This window comes from Anas acuta, chromosome 1 (assembly GCF_963932015.1).
Source record: "Anas acuta chromosome 1, bAnaAcu1.1, whole genome shotgun sequence".
NCBI classification, from domain to species: Eukaryota; Metazoa; Chordata; class Aves; order Anseriformes; family Anatidae; genus Anas; species Anas acuta.
In genome coordinates, this window is record NC_088979.1 from 116,609,688 (window position 1) to 116,627,767 (window position 18,080).

An 18,080-nucleotide genomic window follows, 5' to 3' on the forward strand; every position below is an offset into this window, starting at 1 on the left:
ATTTTCCATGAACCTACTTAATGCAATTCTTATTTACTTCGAGTGTGAAATAAATATGCTGAGAAAGAGCTGGTTTAGCAATTCAGTTCAGTCAGACATGCACAGATATATTCAGGAATGGGTGTTTGGGGCTCAGGCGAGGCTGAACAAGAGGGACAAAGAAAGTACTAGTAATGATCTCTTGGGGGGTTCTTCATTTTTACTGTGGATACACAGCCTGCTTGGATGTAGTGCATCCAGGACCTCAGATATGTGGATCTGGATGTATAAAAGGTGGTTACTCCTCCAGTGTTTCTTGAGTCAGGACAGAGGGATTATTTACCAAAGTCACCTATGGGCTCTCAAACCCAGAAGCTCCTCTTCCAAAATGCAGCTTAAGAAATGTGCTGGAGGTGGGCCAGTATGAAGGGAACCCAGCCCGTGGTAAAGCAGGGTGATTATACTGGGTCACCCAAACACATTTTATACTTTCAAGAGTATGAAGGATTATGTAATTTTTAAGCTTCCTCTATAGAAGTATTATACCTGAGACTCCTGAATGCCCAAAAGATACAAGTGCTCAGTGACTCTGGAGAGGAATGGCAGTGGGGAAGGAACTGTTGGTTTGGAGAGAGAGACGTGGTTCAGGAGCATCAGACGTCCTTGGGAGGAGAAAGTAAGAACCCAGCTGATTGCCACAGATATTTGATCTGTAACATAAGAAATTTGTTTGTCTCCTAAATCTTCAAGTTTATATCTTCTGTTCACCTGCTGCCTTATGTTAGGCTGTACAGGACCAGATACACTATTTTGTGCATTAACAATAAATTTATAGTAAAGTTGGGGTAGCTCATGGAGCCTAGTGCCATACACTTCTTAGTGTACATATATGTGCCTGAGATTTAGTCCTGCCACCTGCCTTGTTCTCATCCTTTGGGAGGGAATCCCAAAATGACCACACAGTGTCCTCTGCTAAGGCTGACTTACCTGCTTCTTAAGGGGCACCTTGATGTTACAGCTGAGCGGCAGAGACAAGGGCTAAGTGGGACATCCCTTCTCTTCCCCTGCCACCAGCAACCCACTTCCCCTGGGATCACAGATTAAATATAAGAAGGAAATTCTTCATGCAGAGGGTGGTGAGGCCCTGGCACAGGCTGCCCAGAGAAGCTGTGGATGCCCCATCCCTGGAGATGCTCAAGGCCAGGCTGGATGGGGCTTTGGGCAGCCTGGGCTGGTGGAAGGTGTCCCTGCCCATGGCAGGGGCTGGGACAAGGTGATTGATGAGGTCCCTTCCAACCCAAACCATTCTGTGATTCTGTGATCTAGCACTTGGGTAGTCACAGTCCACTCATTTGATGGCTTGATGGCTATGTCTGTGAAAAGAAGAAATCGAATAGGCCAGCTTAGCAGCGCTGTCCACTTAGTGCCTATATTTGTGTGTTTGTACACACATCTGTGCATTTGCCCTGGTCTTGGAAAGCAGAGGCTTTTCTTGGTGCATTCCCATTCAAGATTTCTTAGTATGCATTAAGTTGCAAATAAGTGCTGCCAATTCTTTCATGGCATTTGTTTTGGTCTGAATAAAGTTCGTTAACATGTTTATCTTCATTTAAGAGTTAGTTTTTCTTTCCTGCTGCTGTTTCTAAAGCTATTGCAGTTTGCCAAGAATCTAATCTATATCAAATAAGATTTCATGACAAATGACTTCAAACCTGCTAAAATATTCACTGATTTTCTTCAATTGCTAGCTTTAAGTTCCCCAAATTTTAAAACTTTTAACAGCTGTCACAACCCATTTTTAAGATGCCGACTGTTACATGAGCTCCTCAAAGTGTGAAAAGGGATGGAAGTTGCAAGACAGTGCTTCCCAGGCAGAAGTATGTATGTGCGTTGGTACCGATGTGAATTTTAGAAACCAGGGCCTTATTGCCATATAATGCTTAGTGTTGCATCTGGGGATGCGTAAAGATTCCTCTCTCCCAATCATATTAATTCCCCTATGCTTATATTTTCTTTTTTCAATATGTACATATTTCAGCTGCAATTATTAAATAGCAGTCATACTTGATTTTCTCTCTCTCATGTCTTCTGGCCCTAAATTTACTCTGCTTACTGCTATTGATTGCATAGATATCATGTAATAATCAGAAGTCAGATCTTCCGTACTTTGTATGATGCTTATGGAATTTTACTGTTTCTATTTAGGAAATCAGGGAATTTTTACTGATTCTATTTAAAATAAATAACTTTATCTTTGAACTGACAGCTTAAAAATTGAGCATACAGGAGATTTCAACAATTGTGAAATCCCTGCAAAGTGGAAAAATATTCCAGAGTATTCCAGACACAGAAATTGAATTATTCAGTTGTAATTATTCAGTTAAATAGATGGTAATGCTTCTGGCAATGACCGGGGAAGTAATTTAGTCCCCAAAAGAAAATTCTGTGTTGGAATACAACATCTTTTAAAACCAGAGGCTAATAGAGCACTGGTGAGGGAACTGTCCTTTTGGATAGGATTTTTTTTTTTTTTCCCCAGAAATCTCTCTGTAGATAAAAAGAGATGAGGAAGAGAATGAATGGAGACATTTTAATCTAAATAATTTTCTCTGACAGCATAACCTTTTTTTTTTTTTTTTTTTTTTACTGTTACAGACATTCTGATTAAAGTTTAGAAATGGTGCCATTGCCTAATTATTAATACTGTGAGAGTCACACAGCTAAAATGTGCTTGCAGGAAACATCTGTGTATATTTTTATACAGTACAAGATTATACAAATCTTAGAAGTCTTCCTCTTATAGGTACTTGGTGTCAGTGAGGCATTTGGGGCTTCTAGATGGAGGTTTGAGTGTTTTCTGTGTGTGTGTTGGTGTGGGATTTTTATTCCTCCATCTGCAAGACTCTTGTCCTTGTAGGAAAAAATAACTTATTCCAAAAGAAGTGTCAACAAACTTAGGAGGAATTATATGTTTTCTTCGGTGATCCTATGGTCCACAGAGCCATTAGTCTTTAGGAGCAGAACTGTTTCTTACTTTGGGGTCTAATGATTTGTTGAGATAGGTCTGTAATGCTCTATGATGAATGCAGTGCTATGAATCTAAGATAACATTTTACTTTTTCTGAAATAACACAGAGAGATGTCATGCAACTTGAGGTGTTGTAGTTTATCAGATACATCTTCTTTCAGTGCTCAATTTAGTTCAAGTGGGTTTCTGGAGAGATTAGACATTTCTACCTGTGATGCTGCAGATGGCACCAACCGTGTAGCATTACAGAAAGACATGGAAATACATTGCCTGCCAGAACAGATCCTATGAAGATGAGGGAAAAACTGGGACTTTTCCTAGAGTAAATTTCAAATACCATTTTTTAAATTTTTAAATTATTTAAATTTCTATTACAGCTGTATTTGTTGCTAATCTTGAGATTATACTATTTTGACAAGCTTGTAGTTAAAGATCTTAATCCATATTTTGAATGCAAAGAAAAGATGAATTTGAAAAATGAAAATGCAATGAAAACCCCTTCTTTTTTTCTCATCAGATCCTTCAGATGATGAAACAATTGAGAAACCAAGTGATAAGACAGAAATACATCAAGATCCAGATTCCAAACCTGCTGTGAAAAAGAAAAGAAAACAGGTCTGTAAGTTTAGCAATTATGCAGAGCACTTAAATGATACCGTGTAGGGGAATGTAGTCCCCATTCTTCCACTAAAGGGACAGATTTCTTCACTTTTTGTCTAATCTGTTCATGTAATAAGATTTTTATCATAAATTGGGAGGGGGTTAATTATTTTTGCAGTATTTGAAAGTGGTCTCATTCAAGTATAGTTCAATCATAATTTAGCTCTTGCTTTGTGTGAGTTGATATTGCCAAGCTGGTCACCTGCAAAAGTGACTGTCTAAGGATAAATGCCTGAGTGGTGTTACCACTGTTTTATCCTCTTCCCTGTATACACAAGGTCTTGAAAGCTGTGTTTTAAACATTATATGACATCTTCACCCATGCATGTCCCCTTTGAAATGTCCACATGAGGAAGAATTTAGGTCTACACGGATTGATGTTTCCATAACCTTGCACTGCTAAAAGCTTCCTTTAGAACCATTAAGAACTTTGTTGTTCATCGGTATGTGGAATACACCCAGGAAACAGCAGCAAGGTCATTGGCAGATAGCATCACTTTAGCAGAGCTAGAGCTCAGCTGGTTTTAAGAAGTCTCTTGTCTGAAAATTAGTTTCTTCTGTCTTCCTGGTATCGAACTGGAGAATGGACTGAATGCTTGTCAAGGAGATAAAATGACATTGGTGGCTATCTCTCCTTGAAGTTATGGATATTAATTTAGACCCTAGGTCAGTATTAAATTCACGGTATGATGCCTAGGCAATAGACCAAGTGAAAATCATTTGTAGGTATGTTTTTTTTAGTAACAGAAGTGTAAGCAATACAGTAATTACCGTGCATTTGGGTGTCTTTCCAAGGGGACCAAGGGTGAAGTGAGCCAAATGTCTGAACTGGTTCCATATTTTGATTAGGAAAGAGAGAACTGAGCAATACAGCAGAAAGCTGTATTGCCCTTCTACACACCTTACCTGGGAATCAGATGTGAGGAATTCAACTCAGTGAGAATGCCTATGGAGCCCTTTTTTATCAATACTATCTTCATGTACACATTTAGAACAAAGTTAAGATGGTTTATTTGGAGGAGTTGCTTTGTTCATTCTGTGAGAACACTAGAAAGGATAGCCAACACAGGTTACCCTCCTGAGGTAGACTTGGTCTGCTCACCTGTAGCACAACACCTGCCCCAGCTCTTCTTTTAATATAAAGAATATCAGTCTGTATTTTGGAGCAGGATAAGTTGATCTTCAGTCATGAAACTCCTGGGTGCAAAGGTTTTGTGGGAACTCAGTCATGTGTGTGCTGTTGTCTTTTAGAGCAAAACACTTGCAAAGTTGGATGTACTTACAGAACGCCAGTAGGTTTGTAGTTCTGGTGCATGTGACATAACCTATTCTACTCACTCATCTCTGCCTTATTCATGGGCTGGAAGCTATTCTGCAGTGGACTTGGCATCTTAAAGCCAGTCAGGAGACAGCCAGATAGAATTATGAACATTTATGTTTCCAGTCTGCAGACTGTCCACAGGCTTACAATGAAATGAATGATTTGTCTCCAATCTGAATGGAGCATTGATGTGTTTACTTTGTCACGAACTCCAAAAGTCAGAGTATATGGCTGACCTAGAATGTAAACTTTCACACACACACAAGAATGTTTTCACTTTACGTTTGAATTTCCAGTAACTTGGCAACATGTAAAGAAAAAAAAAAGTTGTGTTAGAAATATAATACAGGAAATATTTTATGTTATGTCCATGATTAACAAACAAGGAATTTATGACATTTTAGTTCATAAATCAGTGGTCTCAGCACAAATTTCCTGTTTTCTGCATTTTAAGAACTTCCATGTAAAAATAGCATAAAAACACAGAGCACAGGGGAGCCATGTCAAAACCCAGCAGGTTGTCTGCTCTGTGTCTTGCATAAGAAAAACATGCAAATGACCTTTTCCTAAGGGTGCCATGCAAAGAGCTATTGCATGAGTAGGTAGGCAACTAACATTTGGTTAAGGGTCAGAAGTTCAGTCTAGATCAGATGCCTAAATATTTTGGATTATAGGTCATCAAAGCCATGTAGATTTACAGCCATTCACCACCATGAAGTTTATTTTTCTCTTATGGCATTATTTTTAATGTCTGAATAAGGTGGACACTTGTTAACAGCATGCCATGCCTAAATATATATACATGCTGCTGTAAAGGAGGTTTTTTTCAATCCTGACATGATTCTCTGAGGAAGCAAGGCATTCCCTACAAGCCCGCTGTGTACTTCTGTTGTCATCAAAAGAAAAGGCTACACACTGCCTTCAAAAAGGAAGCCAAGACATTTGATGATACTTTTAAGCATTTGAATGAAGGGTTACCAGTGAGAAAATATTGTTTCTCTTAGAGAATTCTTTTCACCTCTGCATTTTGTGCTTTTTCACATACATGTAGATACTGTTTGGGAGCGCACAAGGTGTTTTGCAGATGTATATAAAACAGTTCACAATGTTTGTGAAGGAAGAAATGAGCCCAAAGTGAATGAGTGGCATTTTTCTGTATTCTGAAAGGCTCATAAACAGTGGTGACATTTTGTAGGATAAGGAACCATCATATTCTACGGGAAGAATGAGATTCAGATTGGCTCCATTCTGGCTTTTTGATTGCTTGGTAGTGTCTGTTGAGTAAATCAATCCAAAGGCTTGTTCTCTACGTAGAATGTAATGGTAAATATGGAATTTATGGTTAAAACACCTGGCAAGTGGTCTTCAAGTATCTATGGACAGCTGGGATGCATAAGGGTAGAGCAGGACCTGAAGGCAGAGGGTAGCTCTGTTTCTGTCTGAATGTCTGGGAATGCTAACAACAGGGCTAGGAATGAGGAAATGTATGGTGTTGTTCTTATAAGCACTTGAATCTGAGTCAGGACGGAGATTTAAAAAAAATAAACAAAAATAAAAACACAAAACTTATGTTAAACCTGGAATGACTTAGCTGAAGTGAACAGTACTTGCTGTATCTTGATTTTTAGTGAAAATAGTATCTGCTTATTCCTGACAAAATCACAGGGACAGATCTTTACTTGCTGAGGGAAGATACATTTCCAATCACAGCTTCTCATGGCTAGGTATTGATTCAGGCTGCATTAGATTCCAGCCCTAGCTACTGAGTGCTTTGCCTACTCTAGCCAGTCCCCAGACAAATCTGCTCTGGTAGCTCCTAATTATAATGTAAAGCCTCAACCAGTTTCAGACACAATTTTATACATTACTGCTACTTTAGCAACTGCAGTGATTGTACCATGACAGAGAAAATGGGAGTAATCAATAGAGGTCATTTGTTTGTGGGGAACATAGTTGTTCCCTGTTTTCTATAACTACATTATCAAGGCAAGTAGGGAGAAAGGGGGAAGTGAAGACATAACATGAACAATTAAACTCCCCCAAACACCTTTGATAAAGATATGAGAGTGGGCATGGAAAGGTACAAATGTGCTGGCCAGGCTCATTTGGTGCAAGTTGTCATGAAGCGCCCTCCTGTCAGGGTGGCAGTGCAAGAGGTGGTTGGAGGGGCTCAGCTATTCTGAGCATCTGTTAACTTTCCTTTGACCCTGTTGAAGGTACCCTAACAAGGGAATGAAGGAGCAAATCCTCTGGCTTTCAGCCAGGCTCCTTTTCCTGCTGATCCTTTGCCTCCAGGCTCAGGGACTGGTGGTCCATGAGCTATTAATGTACGATGTTGATGAGACTTCTCCACGGCCTCTCACAGGAGCAGATTTTTCCAGGCAAATGCATCCTAGTATCAAGGAGTTTTTTCCTGCAGCTCAGCCCATTTTCCCCTTCCTTCTCTCTGAGTCCTTTATAAACCTGTGTATGCAGAATCATTTGCATTTCCAGGAAGTGGAAGTCCCTAAGAAAGAAAAAGAGAAGAGAATTGCTATGCTTGTAAACCTGTACCTTGCTTCCTCTCTTGGACAGCTTTAGGTGGCTTTCAGACAAATCCTAACCCTGATTTATGTGAACAGGGACTCTGTTACAAATGGACCGGTTCAGCCTGCTCGCTCAGGCACAAATGTGGGTTAAACATCGCAACACATGTGTTGGATGAAGATTATTCTGAAATGCAACATGTATTTTTCTTACACACATTTGACCCTGCCTGCTATGAGAAGACAAAGCACAAATGGGGCAGAACAAATCTGAAACATGTTTTCCTAAATTTTGCATTACAAATGTCAAAGGAAATGCAGAGCATGATTATTGACAATTATTCTCACCCTTTTCTACCATCTTTCACCATCTGGATGCTCACATTAGACCCAGATATTTCAGAGCGCTTTTGGCAAAATTTGGAAAAATGATCGCATGCAATAATAGAGATTAAAAGTATATAGTTGTTGACATGTTTTGTTCATGTTTTCCTCTTTTTTTTATTTTTAATTTATCAAAAACCACTTCTCTTTATTTTATGAAAATGTGACTGCAACCTGTATGATTCAGCTTTCCATTCTTTTATTCCTCTCTTGGTTACAGCAACATAGATCTCAAGTCCAAAATTACTTCAGATATAGGTAACTGTAAGAAATTGATCTCTTCTACAGGTGGGGACATTTGGGTTTGTTTGTTTTCCCTAGCCAGCATTATATTTCCTGTATTTCTTTCTCTCTTGCTTCCCTTTGTTGACTTTGTTTTTTCCAGGTGATCAGATATCTGATACTGAATCTTTTTTTTTTTTTTTTTGAATATGTGCTTTGCAGCCTACAGAGTGTTTTCTTAGTCAGCCCGAAGAAGAACAACAAGAGAGCGCTGTAAAAGCAAAGAAGAGAAAGAAGGTATGAACGTCCTGGGGGTGTGGGTGGTGTTGTATAATTTTGGGACAACCATGTGATGTGAAGCAGCATAACATTGTAGCCTTTTTCAGATAAGAGTAGAAATTCACACTTTTTTGACTTTACTCAAAATACCCGTTCCTCACCTGAACTGAAACCCGCTCAAGGGTTTTTACATCCACATACAGCTTGCAGGTGTGGCACACTGGGAAAATGTAACTATCAAAGAAAGGTGGCATTTCATTCTGCAGAATCTGCCCAGTTTCAGCTGTGTGGCACGACTTCAGCTTCTGTCACATCCTTTGCACCAAGAACTGTCCTCATTCCCTCTTCTCCTCCTAGCATAAGTATATAAATAAATACTCTGGATTGCCCCCCTGGCCATGCTCCATCCTCACCCTCAACAGCACACACACTCTGCAGGCTAGATGGAAATAACATGGCATCAAGCAAGTTAATTGTCATTTGGGACAGCCTGTGTAAATATTTGGCTCCTTCGCAAGGCAGAGAGGTGGCTTTTTTATATTATGTCAGGCCTCTTAATCAGCTGGGGAATGGGAAGAAGGAAGAGTGGGATTTAGCTTTAAATGCAGCTCTGGCAAAGCAACTGCAGAGCTTGATCCACCGCTGCCAGAGTGAAAGCATCCCACCACAAGAGTGGTGAACCAGCCCTAGCAAAGAGACCCCATTCCCTGGCAAACAACAGGCACTCGGTTACACCTTTAGTTTCACTGGCACACTAGGGCAACTGAGTTAACATACACAGCCTGTTAGCAAATTCATCAGGAAATATTTATCAGGCTGATCTATTGTTTCCAAACAAACTGCAGTCTCCAAAAAAATAAGGAAAAAAAAAAAGGAAAAAAAGAAGGAAGGAAAAGAAAAACTTTACTGTTAAGCATCTGGAACAAATTGGAAGAAAAATAATAAAACTTCCTGCGTGAGGAATGTTTCCCCACAGCTCTCCTCGAAGGAAGAGAGTTTGCTCAGGTGTCCTTGCTCATACTCTTATGGACTTTCTTGTTAGTATTAGGCTTCTCCCCTCAAGAGTGCTGTAATTTTCCTGGAGGGATCAAGTGGCCCAGAGAGTGATATAATGGTCCTGAGGAACAGCCGCTTACGCTGAGTTACCAAGTGAAAGGAGTCTGATACTTCTGTGTTATTATCTGCTAAAGAAGAGGTTCCCAAATGCGGGTCACTGAAGAGGCTGGGGCTGAAGAAGAGCATTTCTCCCTAGTGCCCTGCCTTCAGTATTTGTTAGGAATAACAAAGAAAAGGTTTGTTTGTAGGCCTCATGAGAAGGCTGTGCGTACTGCAGGTGGCCTGTGGCCATGCCTGGGAAAGACAATTATTGCAAGGCAGAAAAATACAACAGTGTAAAATGGCGCTGAAGCTTGTGAAGGAATGCCACAGGTTCGGGCACTACAGAAGCCAACCAGCTGCATATCTACTGAAAGTCTTCCAATGACTGGAGGGGGGTTTGGGACATGCCAAAGGTAGGCCAAGAGGAAGGTGTAAGCACTACAGATACCCACCACCCCTCCACAGCTGCCAAAAGTGGTTCTAGGCCCACCTTGTCCCTCCACAGTCTCACTTTCCCTCACAGATACATATCCCGTTGCCATGTCCTAGCCACACTCTTCATCTCTTTTTCACTTCCAGGCTTATACTGCCACACATCCTCATGGCAGCAAGTTAATTTTAGCTTACGCAGCTGAGAAACCTCAAGCTGGCCTTTCACAAATTAATCGTTTCTCAGTGAGAATGGATGAGGCTTCAGATCCGTGCCATTCTCTCCAGACTGCCTCTATCTGTGAAAATCTGCTGTAATCTAAAATGCTGGCAGATCATTCAGGTAACAGGAATATTGAGCTGGTCTACCACCGTGATCCATTTAATTATGTGAAAAAATGCAACAATACTTTCTTTTCAGTGAAAATTCAGAGCTGTTATTTGCTAACATTCCTAAGGCATAAAACTCAATCTCTGTGAATTCATGTTAAGGCTCAAAAAAATGTTTGGTTTAAAAATATATATATAGTCTGGAGGAGCAAAACAGATGCTGAACTCTTTCTGCTAGACTTCTGTTTTTGTGAACTTTTAACTCATTTTCATCATACTTCCCATGATATGATGTGTACTATTAGTCCAGCTTACCACCTTTTCTTCCAAAAAGAGATAGTTGTCCTGTTTTACTCAAATTATAGGTGTTTTACACAATCATTTGATTCCTGTAATTAATGCTTGAGTAATAACGGTAATAAAAAAAAATAATAAATCAAATTTCAAACTGATATTTAAGTGTAACAACAGCAAACCCCACAAAAACAGCTTTCATTTATGGTTTAGATATGGTGGCGTTTTAGGTGAGTGAACAAGATTTTTTTTATCTTCAGGGTCTTGGACCATTGTTGTCGAAGTATCTGGACTTGCTTCTGAAGTCTTCATTCCCACTAAACACAGTTTTGTTCCATTGTAAGAGCTTTTCCTAATTAAGCTCTAATTAATCCAATTACCTTTATGAAATTATGGAGGAACATTTATTTACTATGTTGTTAGCTACTGAAAGAGCAAAAATGGTATCCTACCATACTTAATCCTGTTGCTTGTTTTTTAGAAGAAAATATCTGATGTTCTGGAAAAATCCTCTCCGAAACCTGGTGTCCCTGAGGATCTACAGAATCTGCTTAGTCAACATTTTGGTGCAAGACGTTCAGTGATTGAAATAGAGGAATTAACACTGTCAGGTAATTTATCCTATATTAATAGATAAATAATGTGACACTGGTGAATTCTTTTTCTGTAGAAGAATAGGGATTTTTTTCAGACAGGCCTTAAGAGTTGTACTTTTTATTGAAATATTTTATTATACTGTATATATTTTATACTTTGCTCTTTAGTAAATAAGTTAATTTATTTTGAACAAATACTAGGATTTTTTCGAGTTGCAAAAGTGAAAAGAAAAAAACCACCATTTTTGTTTCTCTTTATTATAAAGAATTAATTTTAGGAGCTCACCTTCCTCATAGAAATTGTATGATTCCTTAGTACGTTCCAAGACACTGACTGAGAAAGAGAGTGAAAATAGTTTTCATTTCTGGGATTATCTGCATCTATCCAGATGCATAATAAGAGGGCTGAGAGGAGTAGACAAAACAGTAACAAAACATGATTCTGACATGGTTATGAAATATTGAACACAATGGATTTTTAGGGAGTGGCATGAAATGAGATGGTAGTTTTGGTCCAAGTTTAAAGCAAACAAGTTTTAACCATGACTATAGCACCCTCTTGGTTTCCTTTATTCTGTCTCCAGTTAAAAGCCAGAGAGAGAAAAGGCAAGGCAGGACAGAGCAGGGTTAGCTTCTCTCTGTCAGCTAGAGGTTGCCTTAGAGGTAAAGGCAACACTGAACTTGTGTGCCTCTCACTCTACAGATGAAGAGGAACTGTCCATTATTTGTTGAGATGGCATATGAAGAACAAACTGCCCCATTAACACATTTGCATGCACCATTGATAGTTCTTGAACTGCAGGTGACCTATGCCCAATCTAGCACCCTTTTAGCCCAGCAGTGCTGTCTGTCTTTTAACATTTAAACTTGTCTTTCTAGATAAATATGCTCCTCCTTATTATCCGTGATTCTAAGTTGACCCTTCTTTATTTCTTTGGGCTATGTTCAGCTTTCTTATTAAATCAAGAAAACCTGGAAAAGTCCCATATAGATTGCTTTGAAAAGCTTGTGTTAAATATTTCTAGACATTCAGAGTTTTTAGCAAATAATAAATTGCTTTGGTTTGTTTCTTATTGAAAGAGGCCTTCAGGCTAATGAAGTGACCCATTTCCACATGGATTGGCTCTTGGGTTGGATGGGGATTTTAATTTTTGTGCTGGGAGTTGGAGGCTTGGAGACCCAAGGAGTTTACTAACTTCTACAGCTGTCAAGTCATTCATGTCAAAGCACTGAGCAAATAAGCAAATATTTGGATCTGTGTGTTCTTGTTAACTGACACAGTGCAGAAGGGCAAGTTTGTAGTCAGCGTGGTCTCTTGCTACAGGTTGGAGCTGTGTGGATTTTTTCCCTCTTTCTGAAACTTTTATTTAAATTTGTTGTTAATACTCAGTTCTGCTGGAGCATTTGTGAAAAGTCAGTGACTGAAGCTTATATGCTTTAGAAACCATCTTTTACATTGTTCAGTCAGTAATGAGACTTAATGTATTCAGAATAGCAAACCAACAGCTAAGATATTTTGCCCATGGGGGAAGAGGACTGTAGCGGATGGTTAGAGCTCTCCTATTACCACCAAATGTTTATGGTACTTTACCAGCTACTGCCCTTTGCCACCAGCATCAAATGCATCTTTTAAACATAATTTTAAAATTAAATCAGCTGCTGATCCTTCATTTGTACACAGTGAGCTCCCTTTGGAGTTCAAGTCCCAGTAAATGTCAATCTCTGGTTTTAATAGAAAGGATTGGGACAAAATAGAAGTATTTAGCAAGACAGCACCCATTAAATGGAAGATGTAGTGGTGGAGAGTGGCTATTCTCAAGAAGCTGCACAGGCAGGACTTCTGGCAGGATCCAGCTATAAACCAAGTTTGTCACACTGCCTGTTGCAGTAGAAACCATGGATTGACAGTGCCAGCATTAGCACAATGTGCCATCCATGTGAACATAAATAACGTGCATAAGGAAACCTCCTTAATTTAGTTCAAATGTATCAGCAAACATCTCATTCCATAGACAGGCACCCTGAGGTGCAGTGCTTCATGTGCAATGACAACAAATATGTGGGTCCCTGAAGACAGAGTTGTTAATGCTCTGAGGGGAGCGTATTGTTCCATCAGGCAATAGAGCCTTAACAACTATGGCAAGTTTTCAGACCATCTAATTTTAATCACAAATTTAAGATCCTAGACTTCTGTGTAGGCACTGAAAAAAAAAGAGAGACCTTCCAAACTACCTAATTTAGGACACTGTCTTTCTTCATTGCCTCTATATGGACCTTAAAGTCAAATGGCGTGTCTGCCACAGTCCTTTTCATATTTACTAGCTAATAAAATGTAGGTAAAAGATAGGCAGCCAATGGGAAATGAAAAAAAAAAAAAAAAAAAAAAAAAGGAAAAAAACAAAAGGTGTCAAAGTGCAGAATAAGGGTTACTATTAGGGCTAGTGTAACTAGGTAGATTATTACCACAATATGAAAGGCCAAAAAGAAAGGCAACTCACTGAGAGGAGAGTGACCAACATCTGTCTCACTTATTGGTAGGTTCTTGCATTTATGCAGTATGAATTGTCTGGGTGATCTACATTTTCCATCTTAGATTGAAGTAACAGTCTAGCAGGTTGACTGTAAGGCTTTTGGCTAAAACCTTTGATTGAGTGTGGTAAAGACTTGTTTTGAAGTATGTGATCACCTTTGGGCAGTCCTGTATTCCGGGTTTTATGGTGGGAGAAAAAAAGAAAGAATTACAATTGGGTAGGGAAATGTTACTCTCACTGACTTACACAATTTAAAGCTTCACGTACACGTGATGTCCTTGTATCTCTTTTTACAAATGGTAATTTATTGATGGTGGATTTTAACATAAATGTGATTTCATCAATATAACTAATGGCTATGCTGCAAACATTTATACTCATTTTGCTGTTAAAAGTACGTCAACAAAAATACTTTCTCCTTTATGTTTTTCAGATTCCTGCTTCTTGCCAGCCAATGATCTCACCCACAGTTTTTCTTCATACCTGAAAGAGAGTAAGTTAAAATGTTGGTCTGGATGAGATGAAAATTGTATGAAAACCATTATGTATGCACTACTATTGCAGTTTTTATCTTCACCCCCAAATAGTTTTTAATTACAAAACATTAATAACTTCCAGGATTATAGGTTTTTGTTGTTGTTCTCATTTATTTGTTTGTTTTGTGACAGGTCTTGTTTTTCTGGCTAATTTTTACAAAACAACTTTTTTTTTTGACCAAAATGTTTTAGAGTTTCTTTTAATTGTTTGGGATTATTTGTCATAAGTAGTATGTGTATGTATACATATGTACGTATATACATATGTACGTATATGTATTACCTTCCAGTAACAATCTTGCCACTGCCTACTGACATGAACCAAAAGTATTTTTATTCTCTTTTATATATTTATATAGAACTTCTGGTCTGGTAAATGTTTGTTTGTTTGTTTTCAACTGGTTTTACCTGATACAAATTACCATATGTGACAAACAAATACAGTGGCCTTGTCACCTTACCACATGTTGATTTTTAATGCTATCTCATTTGTTCAGCTCTATAATATTTCTGTATTGTATTTATTTTGGACATTTTATTTTCCAGTTTCTCAGCCATGACTAAATGTAAAACTGTTGCCAGAGATCCAGACCTCGTAGGAGTCAGCATGTGTGTTCTCGCTGCTGGCTACCATTCATCATGTACTCTTGCAATTTAAAATTGTGGCATGTATTTAAGTAGTACTTTCTGTAAGTGTGTATGTGGGCTTTTTCATTTCAGTCTGTCCTAAGTGGGCAAAACTCCGTAAAAACCACAAGGAGAAGAAGTCAGTGGTGATGCTGGTTATCTGCAGTTCTGCCCTTCGTTCCTTGGAACTCATCAAGTATGTCGATAGCAAATGTTATGTTGAGGTTGGCTGTCAGTCAGAGGTTTTGTCTTGGATCCACAGACATAAAGGCAAAACTGGGACACTGTCCTCTGCTAGCCAACAAATTTACTGACTGAAACTGATGCAATATCCCTTGCTGCTTTAAACTGTGGGAGTGTGGTGTTTGGTTTTAGACTAAAGTAACACTTAGTAGTTCAGTTGCAAGTAAGTGCTATTATTGTTTAAAAAAAAAGGTGTAACCAATTTTGGGGAGACAGTCAACATGTTATATGTGGGAACACAGTAAAGCCATAAAGCCATAAAGCATCGAAATGCACCACTAGAAGTAGTGACTGTAGAGCCATGATGCTGATAGCACCAAAGGCAATGAGGACAAGGCATTCTGGGGCCTCAAGTGATGACATGTGTGTCTGTCCGGAGTGCCTCCATATCTGTGTCTGTGTGTCTCAGCTGTCTCAGGCTGACAAAATGTTGATGATTTTCAGTGTTCCCTGTCTTTCTTTTTCCCTTCTCTCTTCTCCCCTATCTCATTCATGAAGTCTTGATGAATTAATGTATACCTCACAGATTTCATGGTTGTCTTCTGTGTCCTGACCCTGCTTCCTGTGATTTTCTGTCAGTACACAGAGTTGGGAATTTTATGCTACAGATAACAGCATGGACACGGCAGATGTGCCTGTAATGCTTAGCCCCTGCATGCAAATACTACTGTCTGAGCCTTAGGTGTATGTATGCTTGTATATAAACCTTTAGCTTTGCACAAGTGAAAATTGAAAATTTGGCTCGGTCACTGCAGAAAGCATGCAGAGACATTCCATAAGTACTGGATGTGTAGTATCCTGCTTTACTAATACCAAACAGAATTCTTAGTGTATGCTCAAATGGAGTATCAAAACAATAAGTCAGGTTTTCAGACAAATGAGTTTTGGTCAACTGGAATTTGGACAATCCCAACAGTAAAGACTGTGGCAGTATAGGTTTACTCATCTGCTAAGCTGCAGGAAAATTCTGTAAAATCTGCATTTGTACATATACAGCTTTTTCCTTTGGACATGTGCATGTGTTCATTGATGCCTATATGTCAGTAATGGCAAATATTTTAATTAGAATTTGTTGATTAGTCAGTTTTGAACTGTTAGCTGTGAAAGCACAAGCCCTAACTATTCAACAGTATCTGAAAAGCTATCTAAGCAATATTGCCACCTACTGATACCTGCTATTGTGTTTGTCCAGTTGTTGATCACTGCAAGTAGCAGATGAGAACGTACATAGCGTTCAAAGTACAATCATAGGTCATTGGGGAACTGTGTGTCTCAAGTATGTTGAGAAATGCCAGCTAGTTTTATTTTCCTCCTGTGTGGTCTTAATCTCAGCCCTGATGTTAGCATTTCCTTTTGCAATTTTTTATTTCTAGGTCAATGACAGCATTTAAAGGAGACTGCAGGGTTCTGAAACTGTTTGCAAAGCACATAAAGGTAAGAAAGCTGTAAGTGTGTTAGAACAGCTAACTGTCAAACACACAAATAACTTGCTTTATTTCATTTTTTTCCAGCGTCAGCATCTTGAGGGAGTTTAGGGCTAATTCAGATTTGTTCTTTTTCCAAATTCACTGGTGTCATACCATTTTCTTTGTAAAACATTTAACAATAGTGCTTTTCAATATAGTGTTCCTTTCTTCTAGGTGAAGCTTCCTCTTGGAAGGTTTTTGTCACAATTCGAGGAATCTAGCTGAACACAAACTCTGGTGCAATCCTGTGCAGAGTGTAGATGCTTATGCATGTGCTGCATGTTAAAGATGTTCCATGTCCATTTGAATGAGGTGCTCATTCAAATATATTTTGCCTGTATAAACCAAAAGTTTGGTAAACTAAAGGTTTACACACACATTCGTAGAAGCAAACTGTACCAGCACCCACATTGGCATATGCCAGTGAGATGTCTGGATATCCAGTATTTATACTTGCTGGAGAACACAATTTGTGGGAATATGGGAAGTAATGAGTGGAAACATGGCCTTTGATATAAATACTGTCAAACACACAACTTGCTTTATTTCATTTTTTTTCCAGTGTCAGCATCTTGAGGGAGTTTAGAGCTAATTCAGATTTGTTGGTTTTCCAAATATTTCCAGAGAATATACTTAAATACTGAAGAAAATAAACTGTTCTCACCTCCAGAAATAGTTGGTGCAGTTGCAGATTTTCAAAGCTGAACATGACTGACCTTCTAGAGAAGTGTGATGCCCAGCTGGCTGTTCCATTTCTTAAATGCTCTCCCAGAGAGATCATCTTGACAGCCTGAAAGATGAATAGAATTTGTTACTTGATGATATTCTAGAAAGAGATAGTATGTGATCTTGAATTTATTTCCAGCTCTTTGAGAAGAAATTTTGAATAGTCATGGTTTTACAACAGTTTGTCTTTCTCTTTTCAAATTAGATAAAAGAACAGATTAATATGCTGGAGAAAGGTGTGTTCCACATTGGGGTTGGAACTCCTGGGAGGATAAAAGCGCTGGTGGAGCAAGGTAGGAGAACAAGGTTTTTTTATCAATAAGTATCCTATTCTTGGTCTCACAAGAAGTTAGACTTTGTTTTTGAAGAGCTTAGGTTATGTGAGTCTGTGGTACTAAGCTGTGCAGTTTTCTACTGTGTCAGTCAAAATGAGATCAGTATTCTAATAGTTGATTTAATGAACCCTTTAAGCTGGAATAAATCAGTATTATGAGAGAAAAGCAGAGTAGCACCTCCACCCCCGGTCAGTACCCACTTACTCCCCCACCCTTCCTCTTGTGCTAGCTCAACTGTATGTTTGGCAGCTCAGTGAACTGATCCCAATTAAAACAGAACCAGCATGCACACAAAATTGGGTAATGAGCAGGCAGAGGTGGGGGACTTCCTCTTTTGTCAAGAATACTAATTTATGTTGACTTAGAAGTGATTGCAAAACCATGGTGTAAGATTTAAAGCTCCAGGAAACCAAACACTACAAGTAAATCAAAAGGAAATAATAGCAGAAGTCATTGTATCATATGTCACTA

At 38.8% G+C, this 18,080-nt stretch overlaps 2 protein-coding genes across 10 annotated transcripts in view; both read left to right on the forward strand.

Annotated features, from left to right (window-relative positions):
- Nucleotides 1–8,416, forward strand: part of TOMM70 (translocase of outer mitochondrial membrane 70) — a 286,607-nt gene extending 278,191 nt beyond the window's left edge. For all 3 annotated transcript variants that reach the window (XM_068695925.1, XM_068695912.1, XM_068695916.1), the window contains 2 exons: nucleotides 3,525–3,622; nucleotides 8,342–8,416. The gene's annotated coding sequence lies outside the window, so the exon portion shown is untranslated. The remainder of the gene's footprint in view (nucleotides 1–3,524; nucleotides 3,623–8,341) is intronic.
- CMSS1 (cms1 ribosomal small subunit homolog) overlaps nucleotides 1–18,080 on the forward strand; it is a 231,255-nt gene that overhangs the window by 209,010 nt on the left and 4,165 nt on the right. For all 7 annotated transcript variants that reach the window (XM_068695930.1, XM_068695957.1, XM_068695948.1 and 4 more), the window contains 7 exons: nucleotides 3,525–3,622; nucleotides 8,342–8,416; nucleotides 11,031–11,160; nucleotides 14,110–14,169; nucleotides 14,933–15,035; nucleotides 16,456–16,516; nucleotides 17,480–17,567. In XM_068695930.1, the coding sequence (XP_068552031.1) occupies nucleotides 3,525–3,622; nucleotides 8,342–8,416; nucleotides 11,031–11,160; nucleotides 14,110–14,169; nucleotides 14,933–15,035; nucleotides 16,456–16,516; nucleotides 17,480–17,567 (615 nt within the window). The remainder of the gene's footprint in view (nucleotides 1–3,524; nucleotides 3,623–8,341; nucleotides 8,417–11,030; nucleotides 11,161–14,109; nucleotides 14,170–14,932; nucleotides 15,036–16,455; nucleotides 16,517–17,479; nucleotides 17,568–18,080) is intronic.